Consider the following 14,872-nt stretch of genomic DNA (forward strand, 5'->3'; position numbering starts at 1 on the left):
CCCGCCCGCTCAGGCGGCGTCGAGGCGCGAGCAGCTCAGCCAGCCTTGCAGAGGGAGCTCTCGGCAGCTCTGGGGTCCCTCTACTCGCAGCCGCAGCAGCGCCGCCTGCGCCACTCGGTGGAGACGGACACCAGCGGCGGCGATGCGCGGACTGGGAGCGACCGCGGAGCAGCCGGGCGGCGGGGGACGCTCGCAAGGCCGCAGGGTAGGTTCCGGGACTGGGCAGGCTGGAGGATGGGCAGCCCGAGAGGCGTCGGCAAGGGCCCGACACCCATACTGCATGGAGACCTGGCTGCGCGCGCGGTGGCTGGGTGTCGACACTTGAGCGAGGCGGGCGCGGAAGCCGGGGAGCGGAGATCGCCTCTCGGCTGAGGCCACCCATGACGGGAGGGGCGGAGGGCAGAGGGCGGGCCGCGGCCGGGTGATCGGTCGGGCCAAGAGCTGGCCTCGAGGGCAGAGACAAAGGAAGGAAAATGGAGTCGCCAGCGCGCGGGCCTCTGTCGGTGCCACCGCCGGAGGCCTAGCGCGCCGTAGGAGGGAGGCCTAGCGAGCGAGCGAGCGGGCTGACGGGGGGGGGGGGGGGGCCGGGCCGCGGCGGCGACGGGCAATGGCGGCGGCCGCGCCGCAGCAGGGACGGTAGAGGGAGACAAACACCCCCCGGCGGCGGCGCTGGCGCCGGGCTACAGCCAGCGCCGACCGGAGCGGCCCCATCGTGACACCTAGAGGCGGCCCGCGAAACCTCCTCCACCCGGGGCCCCCTTACCTCCGCGCCACACCCCCCGCAGCGCTCGCTCCGCCGCCGCTCCACCGCTCCGGCCACCCGGCGTCCCCAGCCAGCTCCGCGCACCCGCACCGGCTACCGCCACCGCCGCTGCCGCCAAAGAAGCAGCTCCGCGCACGGTTTAATCGCTCCACAGACTCGGACACAAAATGGCGGCGGCGCGGTGCAGTGCGCCTGCGTCGGCGCTGCCGGGGCCGCGGGTGCTGATAAGGGAAGAGACGGGTGGGGGGGGCCGGTCGGGCGACGAGTGGAGGGCGGGGGAGGAAAGGTGAGGGGAGGGGTTCGCGCAGGGCAGCATGGGAGGCGGCCCCGGGCGCCAACTTTCAAAAGCGGGCGCGATGGCGTCACGGGACGCGCTGCGGGTCGCGTCACGCCGCACGCGCCCTAGACCGGTCGCGCGTGGGCTCTTAGGGAGCCCGAGGTCCGGGCTCCCGCTGGGTGGGGCTTCCTGGGCGGAGGCAGTCGCCTCTGGGCGGTCCAGGATCCCGGCCCGGTTGACCTGGTTCCTTAGCTGCAGTCACCCGCTTTGAATCCGTAAGGGAGGGGGTCGGGGGGGAGGGTGTTTGGAGGAAGCGCGCGGGGGCTAGGCGGTGGGGCTAGGCGGTGGGGCTGAGGCGGTTCTTGGGCGGGGCCCCGCAGGGGGCCCCGCCCCAGTCTCCTCCCTAGCAGGGCCGGACCCGCCCTCCGAGCGCAGCTCTGCAGCCCGCCACCGGGTAAGGCCGGGCGGGTCCCTACTCACTCCCGGCTCCTCAGAAACAATCCAGCGCCTGCGAGCCACGGCAAGCAGGGCTGTCCTTGCCCCGCGGTTTTGGGGGATCTCTCCCCCCTACAAGAGGGCCTCCTAATACCGGGTGTGAGAGAAGAGGGCGAGGGCTTTCTGGTGTGACCAGGCCATCTCAGCCCGGAGAGGCCAGAAGAAGGCCAGACTTGATGCTTTTATACGATCATAGCAGTCTTTTGCTAAAAGGACTTTCTGTATTTGGAGCGGCGTAATTGTGTATTTTAAAACGTACATTTCTTGTTTTTGCCCGAGAGCTGTTGAGCTCTTTGTGGGCGGGGTCCTTCAGCCCCTCACAGTGCGGTCGCCCCTCCACCTCCCTGAGATGCACCTGCGGACTCTACCCAACCAGCGGTAAAATTCCCTGAAGACTGACTGGAAGATGTTCTGGTGGCTCAGGGAGGAGAGTCTTTGATACTTATGGTAATCTGACTCAGGACTGTATTCTCAACTCCCTTACCTTAGATCACGAAGAACAAACGGACCCAGCGTTAAGTGGGCAGCTTCTGCTCCATTGAGCTGATTGTTCCATTATGAGAATGTTAGCCCAATGTTGACAGATATTTTGTTTTTTTTCTTTTTAAAGGAAATCTGGGGGGGGGGGTTGTGTGTAAAATCTCCAGGTGTTGGCAACTAAATCAGATGTTTTAAAACTGCATGAGCTGATTAAGCCGCACGTGGGGGCTGTCAGTTTATAAGACCTCTGACTTGGAGGAAAGAGTGAAGAGAAGTTCCAAGGCCAAATCCTAGGCACTCCAGCATTTAGAGATAGGGTAATGGAGAAGGAGACTGAGAAGGAACAGCCGGGAAGACAGAAGGAAGTCCCCGGTGTTGAATTTGGAATCCAAGGGCAGAGAAGAATTCAGGTAGGAGGGGAATGGTCAACTGTGTTTAGTGCTGCTGAGGGGTAAACTTGGGCCAGAAACATGGCTACATTGAATTGGTCACCTTGGAAGACGAGATTATCATTGGTGACTTTGGCTTGATTCATGTTGGTAAATCAGAGGAGTGGACCTGACTAGAATGGGTTGAAGAGTGAACAGGAAAGTGAGGAAATAAAGACAGCACACATAGGCAACATGAGAGAAGCTTAGCTGCGAAGGGAGCAAAGAAATTCAGGGATAAATGTGGAAGGATATGGGGTTAAGGGAGGATGAAAGAATTCTAGAGCATGTTCTAAAAGATGAAAGGGTTCTAGAGCATGTTTATTTGTCATTGGGAGTGTGATACGGGAGAGCGAAGCCTTGCTTGACTTTTTTTTTTTTTTTTCCTGCGCCACAGGGCTTGCAGGATCTTAGTTCCCTGACCAGGGATCGAACCCAGGCCCACAGAAGTGAAAGCGCTTAACCACTGGCCTGCCAGGGAATTCACTTGCTTGACTTAAACCAGGGTGAAGTTCATGGGAGGATATAAGGAAACTGGGAGGATTGACCCTGGATAGAAACAGGATGCTTCCACTGTGGGAATTAGGGTAACAAGGGTGAAGATGGGTGCAAATGCAGGGGAGAGAGAAAGAAAGCTTGCAGTTTTCCTAGTGGGACTGCCTTGGTGGTATGGGGTACCCATTTGAAGTTTGTGATCATGAGTTTAAAGTTAAACCAGTTGGCCCAGTGTGCGGTTTTTCTCTAAGCAACATTCAGCTGCTTGGGTACAGACATGAAGAAAAGGGATAATTTGGTTTCTCAGCACCAACACCCAAGTTTTCTGATTTCTAGTAATAGGTACTTGCCTTATGAGATTATTTACTATTCTCAAAATGTGTGAAGTATCTGGAAAATTTACATGTGATCCCTTTTTCTAGAAACCAAATTATTCCAGTAGTCTCTTATGTACACCTGAGGACTCAAGCATAAAGAAAAGGCAAACTTAGAGAAAAATTACCAGACACCTCTGGAATATTTGCATTTTTTTCAGCCCTCCACTCCAAACAGCTCCTGGTATACTTAGGAACTATGTACTGGAAACAAAGCTGACTTACACTTTAATGCTTAGCTTCTTTTCCTTCTGGTACCTTTAATAATCTGACTAATTCGCTTTCTCTAAGACCTTGCTCAAACCATCTTATCTTTAAGCTTCAAGAGTGTCTTCTAGTACTTCCCTGGTGGCGCAGCAGTTAAGAATCTGCCTGCCAATGCAGGGACATGGGTTTAAGCCTTGGTCCGGGAAGATCCTACATGCCGCGGAGCAGCTAAGCCCGTGCACCACAACTACTGAGCCTGCGCTCTAGAGCCCGCGAGCCACAACTACTGAAGCCGGCACACCTAGAGCCCGTGCTCCGCAACAAAAAGAAGCCAGCGCAATGGGAAGCCCACGCACCACAATGAAGAATAGTGCCCGCTTGCTGCAACTAGAGGAAGCCCGCGTGCAGCAACAAATGCCCAACGCAGCCAAAAATAAATAAATAAATTTATTTTTTTAAAAAAGAATGTCTTCTTTATGTTTATTTTTTTTCTTACTAGTCATCCATTTTATCCACATCAGTGTATACATGTCAATCCCAATCTCCCAATTCATCACCCCACAACCTCCCCCCGACACCCGCTTCCCCCCTTGGTGTCCATATGTTTTTTCTCTACTTCTGTGTCTCAATTTCTGCTCGGCAAACCAGTTCATCTGTAGCATTTTCTAGGTTCCACATATATGCGTTAATATATATTTATTTTTCTCTTTCTGACTTACTTCACTCTGTATGACAGTCTCTAGATCCAACCACATCTCTACAAATGACCCAATTTCGTTCCTTTTTATGGCTGAGTAATATTCCATTGTTTCTATGTACCACATCTTCTTTATCCATTCGTCTGTCGATGGGCATTTAGGTTGCTTCCATGACCTGGCTATTGTAAATAGTGCTGCAATGAACATTGGGGTGCATGTGTCTTTTTGAATTATGGTTTTCTCAGGGTATATGCCCAGTAGTGGGATTGCTGGGTCATACGGTAATTCTATTTTTAGTTATTTAAGGAAACTCCATACTGTTCTCCATAGGCTGTATCAACTTACATTCCCATCAACAGTGCAAGAGGGTTCCCTTTTCTCCACACCTCTAAAGCATTCATGTGTTTAAATATAAGGCAATGTATTTATTTATTGATTTATTTAGTTTGGCTGCGCCCAGTCTTAGTTGCGGCAGGCAGGATCCTTTTTAGTTGCGGCATGCGGACTCTTAGTTGTGGCATGCATACAGGATCTAGTTCCCCAACCAGGGATGAAATCTGGGCCCCGTGCATTGGGAACACAGAGTCTTACCCACTGGACCACCAAAGAAGTCCAAGGCAATGCATTTAGATGGCAAAACCCCTCAATTGTATTTACAATTATATTTACAACTGCTAAGGTCTGAATATGTGTCCTCCCCAAAATTCGTATGTTGAAATCCTAATGCTAGATGTGATGGTATTATTAAGTGGGGCCTTTGGGAGGTGCTTAAGTCCTGAGGGCAGAACCCTCATAAATGGGGCTAGTGCCTTATAAAAGAAGTTTCATAGAGCTCCTAGCCCCTTCCACCTTGTGAGGACATGGCAAGAAGTCACAGCTATGAACCAGGAAAAGGGCCTTCACCAGAATATGACCATGTTGGTGCCTTGACCTCAGATTTTCCAGCCTCCAGAACTGTGGACAGTAAACATCTGCTGTTTATAAGCCGCCCAGTCAGTGGTATTTTGTTACAGCAGAGCCTGAATGGACTAAGACAACTACTATATTTATATTATATCAACTATAATTACAACTATATGACCTCTGAGGCATCAGTTAGAAACCAGGAATGGGGTCCAAGTGGCCTTGGAGCCTGCTCTCTGAAGACAAAGATTCCCATATGCTGCTCTTACATGGCTGAGAAAATGCTGAGGATCACTAGGAAGGAACAAAAGGAAATGTTTTCTTCTTGCAGGAAATGGTGATGTGTCCTACTTCATGAAATTGGCCCCAAAGACCAAGGAACGGAAAGCCAAACCAACAGGATAGGCTGTTTCATGCTGGATAGAAACAAGGTGAGAAGGAAAAGTAATATGATGAGAGCCTGTGGAACAGTTGGGATGATAAAAATAAGGACAGGTTTGTTCCCTGCAGTACTATCCCAGACTGCGTCACCAACGAGAACTGCTGTGACTTAAAAGCACCAAGTGATTTAAGGAAGTGTTCTTCCCATGGACTATCTCAGGTTTGTAGTCCACAGGAGTTCAGGGCATTATCAGCAGAAGGCTGTCAGCTTACCACATGGCACTGGTGAAGTCACCACGTTCTAGGATCTGGCCCTCAGCCTCAAGAGTGGATTCCTTCCTTAGGGACTCATCAGGTGCCCAGGAGCTTGATGGATAAGCCAAGTGACTAAACTGGGAAGCGGACGGGTGCTCACATGCTGGCAAAAGGCATATTCTCTCCCTATAGGAGAGCCTCCTGGGAAGCCATATTACTAGAAAGCTTTGGTAAGCAGTTCCTTAGGTTGAGATGTAATTTATATAACTTAAATGTTTAATATCATCCTCTGTGATGCTGGAGTCAGATTGTCTGCCATTTGAATCTTGTCTTGGCTCCTTATTAGCTGTGTGATCTTGGGTGAATTAGTAACGACTCAACTGCAGGTTTCTTCTCCATAAGATAGGATGATAATTGTACTTTACTAAGGACTGAATGAGAAAATGCAAGTAAAACTTTAGGCATAGTTCTAGGCAGCACTAATCATACAATAAATGTAAACTATCATTATTATTTCTTTTATTTTTATGCTTCTTAGTAACCTACCCTCACTCCCAAATCTACCTTCTGATGGACATGGTCTTTCTAGATTAATTAATAGAATTACTGACTAAGCGTTCCTTGGCCTGGAAGCCATTCTTTCCAAGAAAAGTGTACTTTGTGCTGTAATTCTCAGGAGAACAATGCTATTTCCAACATCTTCCTTAGCTCCCACTATTGCCCCCAGGTAAAGCTTGCAATAATCTTGATCATTTATGTGTTTTTTGGAACTCATTAAGCAAGAGAATCAACAAATGGAGGAGAGATGTGCTGATTTTCTAAGTAACAATGGGCAAGACACTTCCTGCCCACTTTGGGGGTAAGACGTAAAGCTACACCTGAACACTCCCATTTCTCTGTGTCTGTTGAGGACATGTGTGAGATATATTCCAATTCAGCAAAGATTTATTGAGTACCAGCTATGTTCAGCTCCCTTTCTAGGCACTGGGGATACAAAGATGACCCAAGATGTGTTTCCTGCCCTTAAACTCAAAATTTAGAAAACAAAACCAAAAAACATTTAATGCGTTAATTGTTATAATGAGAAGAAATGAACTCATAGATAAAGGAGCAAATCATTCCCCAGGAGTATCTCATTTCAATTGGGTGTTAAAGGATCAGAAGGCATTAACGAGGCAAAGGTGTGTAAGGTGAAGAGCCATAATCAAGGACATAAAAGGGTAGAAGAGTGTTGGGGGGACAGCAAGTCATCCCATACTTTGAACTAGGGTGTAGTGATACTAAACCTTATGTTTGGAAAGCTTTCAATGTCAGCTGCCAAGGCGAACCGCTTTCTCCTAAATTTTAAAGACCTGCCCTTCTACATCAACTCCTACCCAGACCACAGGAATTTTTTTCCATATTGATGTCTGCTTTCTTCAGACCCCTGTAAAAACCCTGTTTATTTTTTACCTCTCAGCTCAAACTACTGCTCTCTAAAGTCTAAAGAAGGACTTTGCTTGGGCCTACATCTCACATTTGAGAAGTAGGTCACTTTTGTTCTCTGTGCTCTTACCTGCATTTTTCAGGTATTCATTGATCACCCTTAAATATTCCATTTAATCTGTACACTTTTCACTTTGCAAAACCTTCATGCCTGCTCTTTCAACTGATGTTCACAGTTCTTTTTGAAGAGCCAGCCACAGTTTTGTCCTAAGCTCTAGAAATGAAGTGACTTGCTCAGAGTCGTCCAGTAACTTGGCAAAACCAGAATGAGTACTCAGATCTTCCAGCCCCACCCTCTCTCTTCCTGTTCTTTCACTGGCTGCTCAGGGCTCCTCACTGTTAGGTAGCATTTCCATTTTTATAGGGATCCTCTGGACATGATGCTTTAGCTCAGGGGCTGCTTGGGAGGGGGAAGAGGAAGGTAGGTCTATCGGGCAGGCTCTGGGCCTCTCTGCTCCCTCATTTTCTCCCCCTTCTCCTAATTTTATGTGATTTGTTTAAGAGTAAAAAGGTGTCTGCCCTTTAATGCAAGTTGGACACTATTGCCTTAACCCAAAGGAAGAGCTTTTTTTAAAAAACATAATTTTATTTTAGTTTATTATTTATTTATTTTGGGGGTGCACACCACGCAGCTAGGATCTCAGTTCTCTGACAAGGGATTGAACCTGCGCCCTCTGCATTGGAAGCGCTGAGTCTTAACCACTGGACTGCCTGGGAAGTCCCAGGAAGGGCTTTAATGGAGGAAATTCCAGCCACTTGGAAAGCAGATAGCAGAGGTATTTGGAATCATGACTTATTAATCTGTAACCTGAATAACTGCTCGATGCCCAGGTCTATGCTCAAGGCTAGGGTAATACTGGAGAAAGATGATGTCCCTAGTCCTCAAGGGCCTTATGTTTTGTCTTATATTAGTCTGGAGACACTAAACCTCATGAGCATTAGTAGGTAAAAGTCAAGGATGGAGAAGCAAGTAAAAGGCATGAGCTGCATGTGTGGGAGGAACAGATTGGTCACTGGATATCAGTAAAGCAAGGAGGACTCTCAAAGTTCTGCCTCTAGCCTACACCCTTCTTTTCTTGCCCAGCTCTATGTATCTATCTTCTTTCTGGACACTTCCTCCTGGATGGCTCCCAGGCCACCCTTATGAGCCTTGTCACTCTCCTCCCAATTTGCTTCTCTAGGGCTCCCCCTTTTCAGTGAAGGATGCCACAACCCATCCACCACACAGGCCAGGAACCTGAGCTTCATTTTCTCATCTCCCACATCCCATCAATCTCCAAATCCTGTCCATTCTACCTTCAGAACATCCCTTCACTCTAACCTCTCTATCTCCACTGCCTCCAACCTGACTCAGGCACTGTCACTCTGACCACAGCCGCAGACTCCTCACTGCTTCCTGCTTCCTCCCTCCACACAACTGCCAAAGCAACCTTTCCAAAGCACAGATGTGATCACAAAATTCCCCTGCTTCAAGCCCATGGATGACTCCACAGTGTTCTGGGGGTAAATCCCAAACTCCTCAGCCACTCCACAAGCCCCTTTCTAACTGCCCCCTCTGGCCCCTGTGGATGCAGCTTGCTTGCCGCCTCCACTGGTCTGATCTCAGTTCTCCCTCCCTATATTGTCCCCTGCTCAGGCTTCCATTCCACTCCTTATTTGAGATCCCCATGGTAAAAGTGCATTTTTTTTTTTTTTTTTGCGGTACGTGGGCCTCTCACTGTTGTGGCCTCTCCCGTTGCGGAGCACAGGCCCAGTGGCCATGGCTCACAGGCCCAGCCGCTCCGCAGCATGTGGGATCTTCCCGGACTGGGGCATGAACCCACGTCCCCTGCATCGGCAGGCGGACTCTCAACCACTGCGCCACCAGGAAAGCCCAAAAGTGCATTTAAAAAAAATTAATTTATATTTTGGCTGCATTGGGTCTTCGTTGCTGTGCACAGGCTTTCTCTAGTTGCAGCGAGGGGCTACTCTCTGTTGCGGTGTGCGAGCTTCTCATCACGGTGGCTTCTCTTGCTGCGGAGCACGGGCTCTAGGCGCGTGGGCTTCAGTAGTTGTGGCTCACGTACTCTAGAGCACAGGCTCAGTAGTTATGGCGCACGGGCTTAGTTGCTCCACAGCATGTGGGGTCTTCCTGGACAAGGGCTTGAACCATGTCCCCGAGCATTGGCAGGCGGATTCTTAACCATTGTGCTACCAGGGAAGTCCCAGTAAAAGTGCATTCTGAAGAGCTATGTTTCATGGGGGACTCTGGGGAGTATTTTGAGTATCCAGGCTTTTTCTGCATTAAACATACACTGTCCTTTCATGTTCAAAATATTTTCAGATCATGTTAAGTTTTAGCAGTATTCATCAAAAGCTATTTCTTGACCCACTTTTGCTGGGAACAGTAAAGGCAGATGCAGCCTGATTAAATAGAGAACTGCCTGGAGCACGTGTTTAAAATACAGATTCCCTGGCCTCTGAATTTGAATCTCCACGGAAGTTCTCAGGTGACTCTTACAATCGGGTAAGTTGGGAAGACCTAACCTGATTTCATTTATAAGAAACATCCAGGGACCTCCCTGGCGGTCCAGTGGTTAAGAGTCCACGCTTCCACTGCAGGGGGTGCGGGTTCGATCCCTGGTCGGGGAACTAAGACCCACATGCTGCATGGTGCGGCCAAAAAAAAAAAAAATGTCTAGAATAGGCAAATCTATAGGATCTGTGGTTACAGTAGGTTAGTGGTTGCCTCGGGGTCTGGGGGCCGGGAAAGGGAAGGGGATGTAGAGTTCCCAGGGATGATACCTAAAGAGTGCCAAGTTTCTTTTGGGGTTGATGAAATCTCTAAAATTGATTGTGATGATTGTACAACTCTGTAAATATACTAAAAGCCACTACTGAATTGCACATTTTAAATGGGTGAATTGCATGGTACGTGGACTAAATCTCAATAAAGCTGTTTAAAAACAAAGCAAAACACTTGGACCGAGCTCTACAAGCAAGGCAACCAATCACCTTTCGCAGACTTGGGTGGTACCTGTTACCTAGTCAGCAAATACTTACGGATGTATATATTGGAGGGTACAAAGTAAATGAGCAATTGCAATGGGGTGTGATTCCCCTAGTACTGTACTAGGGGAAATGCATGCTTCTGTGACAGGAGCCCAGTGGAAGGGAAGCTTCCTGAAGAAATTTGTGATGTCTAGGTTGAAGCCTATCAGGTAACCAGGCATTAGCAAGGCAAGATGAGGAGTGGGAAGAGTGTACCACAGAGGGGCACGCAAGCCCTGCGGGTGGTTCGGTGAGGTCCAGTGCAGACTGAGAAGTTAGGTGGCAGACGTGAGGCTGGAGAGAGGAACACACTTAAAAGCCTTTGTGAGCCAGGTTGAGGGGGCTGGAATTTTCCCTAAGAGAAACTGTAGTGGTGGGTTTATGTTTTTAGAAATCACTTTGCACCATGGAGAATGGACAGAAGAAGGGCAAGATCAGAGGCAGGGAGCCTGTGAGGGGGCAGTTTTAGTGTTTAGGAGAGAGGTCAACATGTCCTGAAACTGAGTGGTGCCAATGGGGATAAAGAGAAGCAGACAGAATTTAGAAATATTTAGGGCATTTAATTGAGAAGATTCTGATGGCTGGGAAGAGGGGACAGGGAAAGAGTCAAGGGTGAGGCCGAGTTGCGTGGCTTGAGTACCTGAGTACTTTCTCCAGAAGTTCTGGAGGAGAAACAGGTTTTGAGACAAGTTTGATTTTGAGAATGCTGTTCAAAAGGTGTCCAGTCACCAGTTGGATATGGGGGTTGGGAGGTGAGAGAGCCGTGTGAATCACTGGCACACAGCCTCAGCGTATAGGTGGAAGCCAGAGAAATGGATGAGGTGGTTCAGGGAGTGTGTTTCAAAAGAGAGGAGAAAAGGGCCTAGAATGGAATCCTGTGGAGTGATGTTTATAAGAGGATGCCTGAGGAGGAGGTGGAGGAGAAAGTTGTAAGGAGTTTCAGAGGAAATAGCTACAAACGTTGGTGTTAGCATGGCAATTCATCTGCTTATTCAGCTGCTCCAAGTCAGTACTTATTGAAGACCCATATGCCCTGGGTGTCTTCAGAGATAAGTGAGACGTGACCATTGACATTAAACTTAAACTGTGACCCCATTGCACACCCCATTGCAGCCTTCTGAAACAAGAGGCCCCTTCTCGCAGGTCAATGACAGTCTTATTTTCCAAATGATAGACGTTCTTCCTGAGCTGTTTGTATAGGCCCAGGAGTCCTTCCCAAGCTCACCCTTCTGTATTACGTAGGCCCAGAAGAGCCAGGTCTGGCAGCCAAGCCAAGAGCCTTCTGTCCATGGGTGATGGATGGCCTAAATAGGGCACTCCAGGGCTGTTTGGGGTTGGGGGGAGCATGTCATATGCCTAGGGTTCAGCAGATTGTACCCACACACCAGGCAGAAGCACATAAGGAAATCACCCCCGCTCTGTAGGCGAGACAAAGAAGCAGTTCTCTTCCCACGTGCCAACCCATCTGCTTCTTTGCATTTACCAACACGCCTTTTTTTTTTTTTTTCTTTTTTTTTGGTTCTCTGCAGCTTTGACTACATGAGGAAGAAGAGTGGGAGACTGGAGGAAAGGTAAGGTTGGAGGAGGGCAAAAGGAAACGAGGGGAGTCGGGGGAGCCTCCAGGGACCACCAACACAATAAATTGTATCCTGGACTACCTCAGCCTGGTCCTTTTGCAGTGCATGCTTATTAGTTTCTTCCGGGGAGACCCCCAACGATGGTGGCCAAGGCATGGCTGTGGCCTTGATGGACCTGATTGATGGGGTGCTTCTCAGTGTGTCACAGAACTTGGAGGCCCACTTCCTTCTGTCCCCTCAGGCTGGCACAGGCTCCACAGGACAGCTGGGGCAGGCTTTCCCTGCTCTGGTGCATTTGACTCCCGATGGTGTCATCAACCTCCCATCACTGGAGACAGCAGGCTCTCAACTGTCCAGAGTCGCGGGAGTGAGTGCCTCCCCAGACCTGTGTGACAGCAGGGTAGGAGATAGGAGGTGTGCTAGGAGCAGCTTTGCCCTGTGGGAAGACCTATGTGAGGCTATGTGTATTAGGGGAGGGCAAGGTGTACAGGAGGGAGGACAAGGGCTCTCCCTGCCCCCCACCATCTCACAGACATGGGCCTGAGCCAGGGTATAGGAGGCCATCCAGCCTGACTTCAAGTCACTGATGGAGAGGGGTTGAGTGGCTGTTCTGGGGTTGGTTCACACTGCTCTGAGCTGGGTAGGGTTAGTGGGGCAAGGGCCTGAGGCTCTTTTTGTCTTGGCCTTGATAGTCCTTCGGCTGTACCTCATAGTGCCCTAATTCTAGCTCCTGCACCCTCTGACCTTCATATCCACCCTCACCTAGAGCTGAATACGAGGCTCGGGATTCAGGACTCTCCTTGTAGAGGACAGAGTTAGGTACCTTATCCCTTCCCAGAATTGGAATGCAGAGATGTAGAGCCATTCAAAGTTCCAATGACAGTCCCAGTTGACCCCTGGCTGGGATATTTTCCCATCCTACATTTCTTGCCCAGGCCCTGTCTTCTCCTGTGGGTTAAGCCATGAACTTGTGCTAGTCCAGTCACCCCTGCCTGCACTTTCACAGGACATGGTCAGCCAGTGTTCACTTCCTCTTTGCCCACCACACAGGCCACGCTTTGGATGTCAGTGGACAGTCCTGCCCTACTAGGGGACCTCTCGTGGGGCCTCAGGCCTGAGGGGCTCCTAGGGGTGGTCCTGGGACTGCAGCCCTGATGCAGGGGCCCCTGCGGCAGGCCCAGGCTGTGGCCAGCTTTGGGTACTGGCTTGGTCTCTATCGTTTGTTTGCCTTCCCCTCCCCTACCACTCCAGCCGACCACCCCAAAACTGAGTTACACTATCCCTCCCATGCCACCCGTCACAGTCACAGAGGGAGCACAGCGCTGCGCCGATGCGCTGAGGGCTGTCAGCCTGCCCCCACCCAACTGGAATGAGCCACCTGCATCCACACACAGGTGTTTCCTGTGCTCCTTCCTGTTACCGTTTTTTTTTTTTTCTGCTCAGCTTGGCTTCCCCAGCAGGTGGTTAAGGGCCCGGCCAAACCTCTTCATACACAGCTCTAAAACACAGGGGGGCAGGGCTCTCTGGGGATCTGGGTCACCCCCCAGCGGGGACTGTTGGCATCTCATTGGCTCTACCTGAGTGCAGGGACACAGACTCCCCCCAGGGTGTCACGCTGCTGTGCTACAGCCACAGGTACTGGGACGCCAGAGTGGGCTCAGGGAGTGGGGAAGGCCCTGCTCTTGCACTGTCTCCACTGAAAGCTCTGGAGGGAGAGGGGAAGGGTGGCAGACCTGTTTCTCCAGCCTTGAGTGTGGGCCTCCCTCGGGCCCTCCTTAGAACAGGCCTGCCATGCTGAAGTCCCCCCACCCTCAGCCTCCTCCCATTGAACACTTAACTTTCTGGGGTTAATAAACTCACATGAGCCCTCTCCCTAGAGCCCTCTTTCCTGAAGCAGCACAAGCCTGCCAGCTGTGGCGAGGTCACAGGGTTTAGTCAGGTTTGTTATTATGGAGAGGAGGTGGCTCAGGGAGAGGAGTGACCTTCTGTTTAGAGTCACAGGGCAGCCATCCGGATCTCCTGCCTCCCAGGCCCCAGCTCTTGCCCTGGGCAAGAATCTCCTCTCAACTACCCAGCGCTCAAGGAGCTCCTTGTGCTCAGCCCCTTCTGTAGGAAGCTGCCTGGGCTGAGGCGTAGACCCAGAAGCCTGGCATTCCCTGACAGGGTTCTGCTGCTCCCTGGTGGCCAGAAGCTCCAGCCACCACCACACCTTTTCCTGCCTGCTTCCTCTTTGCCTCCTGGCCAAGTGAGCTGGCTGCCAGGGAGCCATTCCCAGGACTGGCACCCTTTGGGCCTTCTCTAGGCCAACTCCACAGTTTGGCTCCAGTCTAGGCCCACAGCTTCCAGGCCCAGGGTACACCCACCTGCAGGCTGGGCCTCCTCAGCAACACTCCACCACCCTCTTCCTCTGCCCTCTTTTCCAAGCGCAGTTCCAGCCTCTGGGCTCTCTTCCATCTGGATTTCCAGGGCAAAAGCACATGGCATTGTCACAGTTGGAGTGTGGACACACTAGTGTCAGGGCCACAGCCAGAGTGTGCTGGAGCAGAAGGTCAGTAGTGCACCAGTCCAGGCTACGTAGGAAAGGCATTTTGCTTTTTTATTTTCTGTAAAACTCTGTAAATAAAATACAAAACCAAGGGACGTGGCAGGGCAGAGGCAGGACGGCCAGGCCCGGGACACCGATCTATGGCAAGTGTGCTGAGCTGAGGCTGGGAGGCACTTGACTGCGGCACTGACTCTACCCACCCCGAGGACAAAAGGAGAATATATTAGATTTTCATTGATAGGAATCTGTGAGGGAGGAGTGTCTGGAGCCAGCCCTCACCCTCCCTGCCAGTGCCTGGTAAGCCCTGAAAGTGGGGGGAAGGGGCACTGGGGGCCGGTGGGTGGGGAGTTTAAAATGCCGTGCTGGCCATGCTGCCGGGGCCGAAGATGCGGGGCAGGGCATCCAGTGACTCCTCCAGCCGTCGATGGGCAGACTGTCCCTCTTCTCCTGTAATGGATAAAGATGGGATCAGGAGAGGC

The 14,872-nt window shown here is 50.9% G+C and overlaps 2 protein-coding genes and 1 long non-coding RNA gene across 9 annotated transcripts in view; 1 reads left to right on the forward strand and 2 right to left on the reverse strand.

The window, feature by feature from the left end:
* Positions 1-973, reverse strand: part of CTCF (CCCTC-binding factor) — a 47,691-nt gene extending 46,718 nt beyond the window's left edge. For all 3 annotated transcript variants that reach the window (XM_029235398.1, XM_029235407.1, XM_029235417.1), the window contains exon 1: positions 764-973. The gene's annotated coding sequence lies outside the window, so the exon portion shown is untranslated. The remainder of the gene's footprint in view (positions 1-763) is intronic.
* On the forward strand, positions 1-11,924 carry LOC114902809. Its single transcript, XR_003795605.1, has 3 exons — positions 1-205; positions 5,452-5,551; positions 11,801-11,924. It is a non-coding gene; the product is annotated as an uncharacterized LOC114902809 (long non-coding RNA).
* The window catches only part of RIPOR1 (RHO family interacting cell polarization regulator 1), an 18,835-nt gene continuing 15,726 nt past the window's right edge, over positions 11,764-14,872 (reverse strand). For all 5 annotated transcript variants that reach the window (XM_029235366.1, XM_029235347.1, XM_029235355.1 and 2 more), the window contains 2 exons: positions 14,212-14,840; positions 11,764-12,233 (listed from right to left, as the gene is read on the reverse strand). In XM_029235366.1, the coding sequence (XP_029091199.1) occupies positions 14,743-14,840 (98 nt within the window). In that variant the 3' untranslated portion in view covers positions 11,764-12,233; positions 14,212-14,742. The remainder of the gene's footprint in view (positions 12,234-14,211; positions 14,841-14,872) is intronic.

This window comes from Monodon monoceros, unplaced genomic scaffold, assembly GCF_005190385.1.
Source record: "Monodon monoceros isolate NGI ecotype Baffin Bay Population unplaced genomic scaffold, NGI_Narwhal_1 Super_Scaffold_10, whole genome shotgun sequence".
In the NCBI taxonomy this organism is placed as follows: domain Eukaryota; kingdom Metazoa; phylum Chordata; class Mammalia; order Artiodactyla; family Monodontidae; genus Monodon; species Monodon monoceros.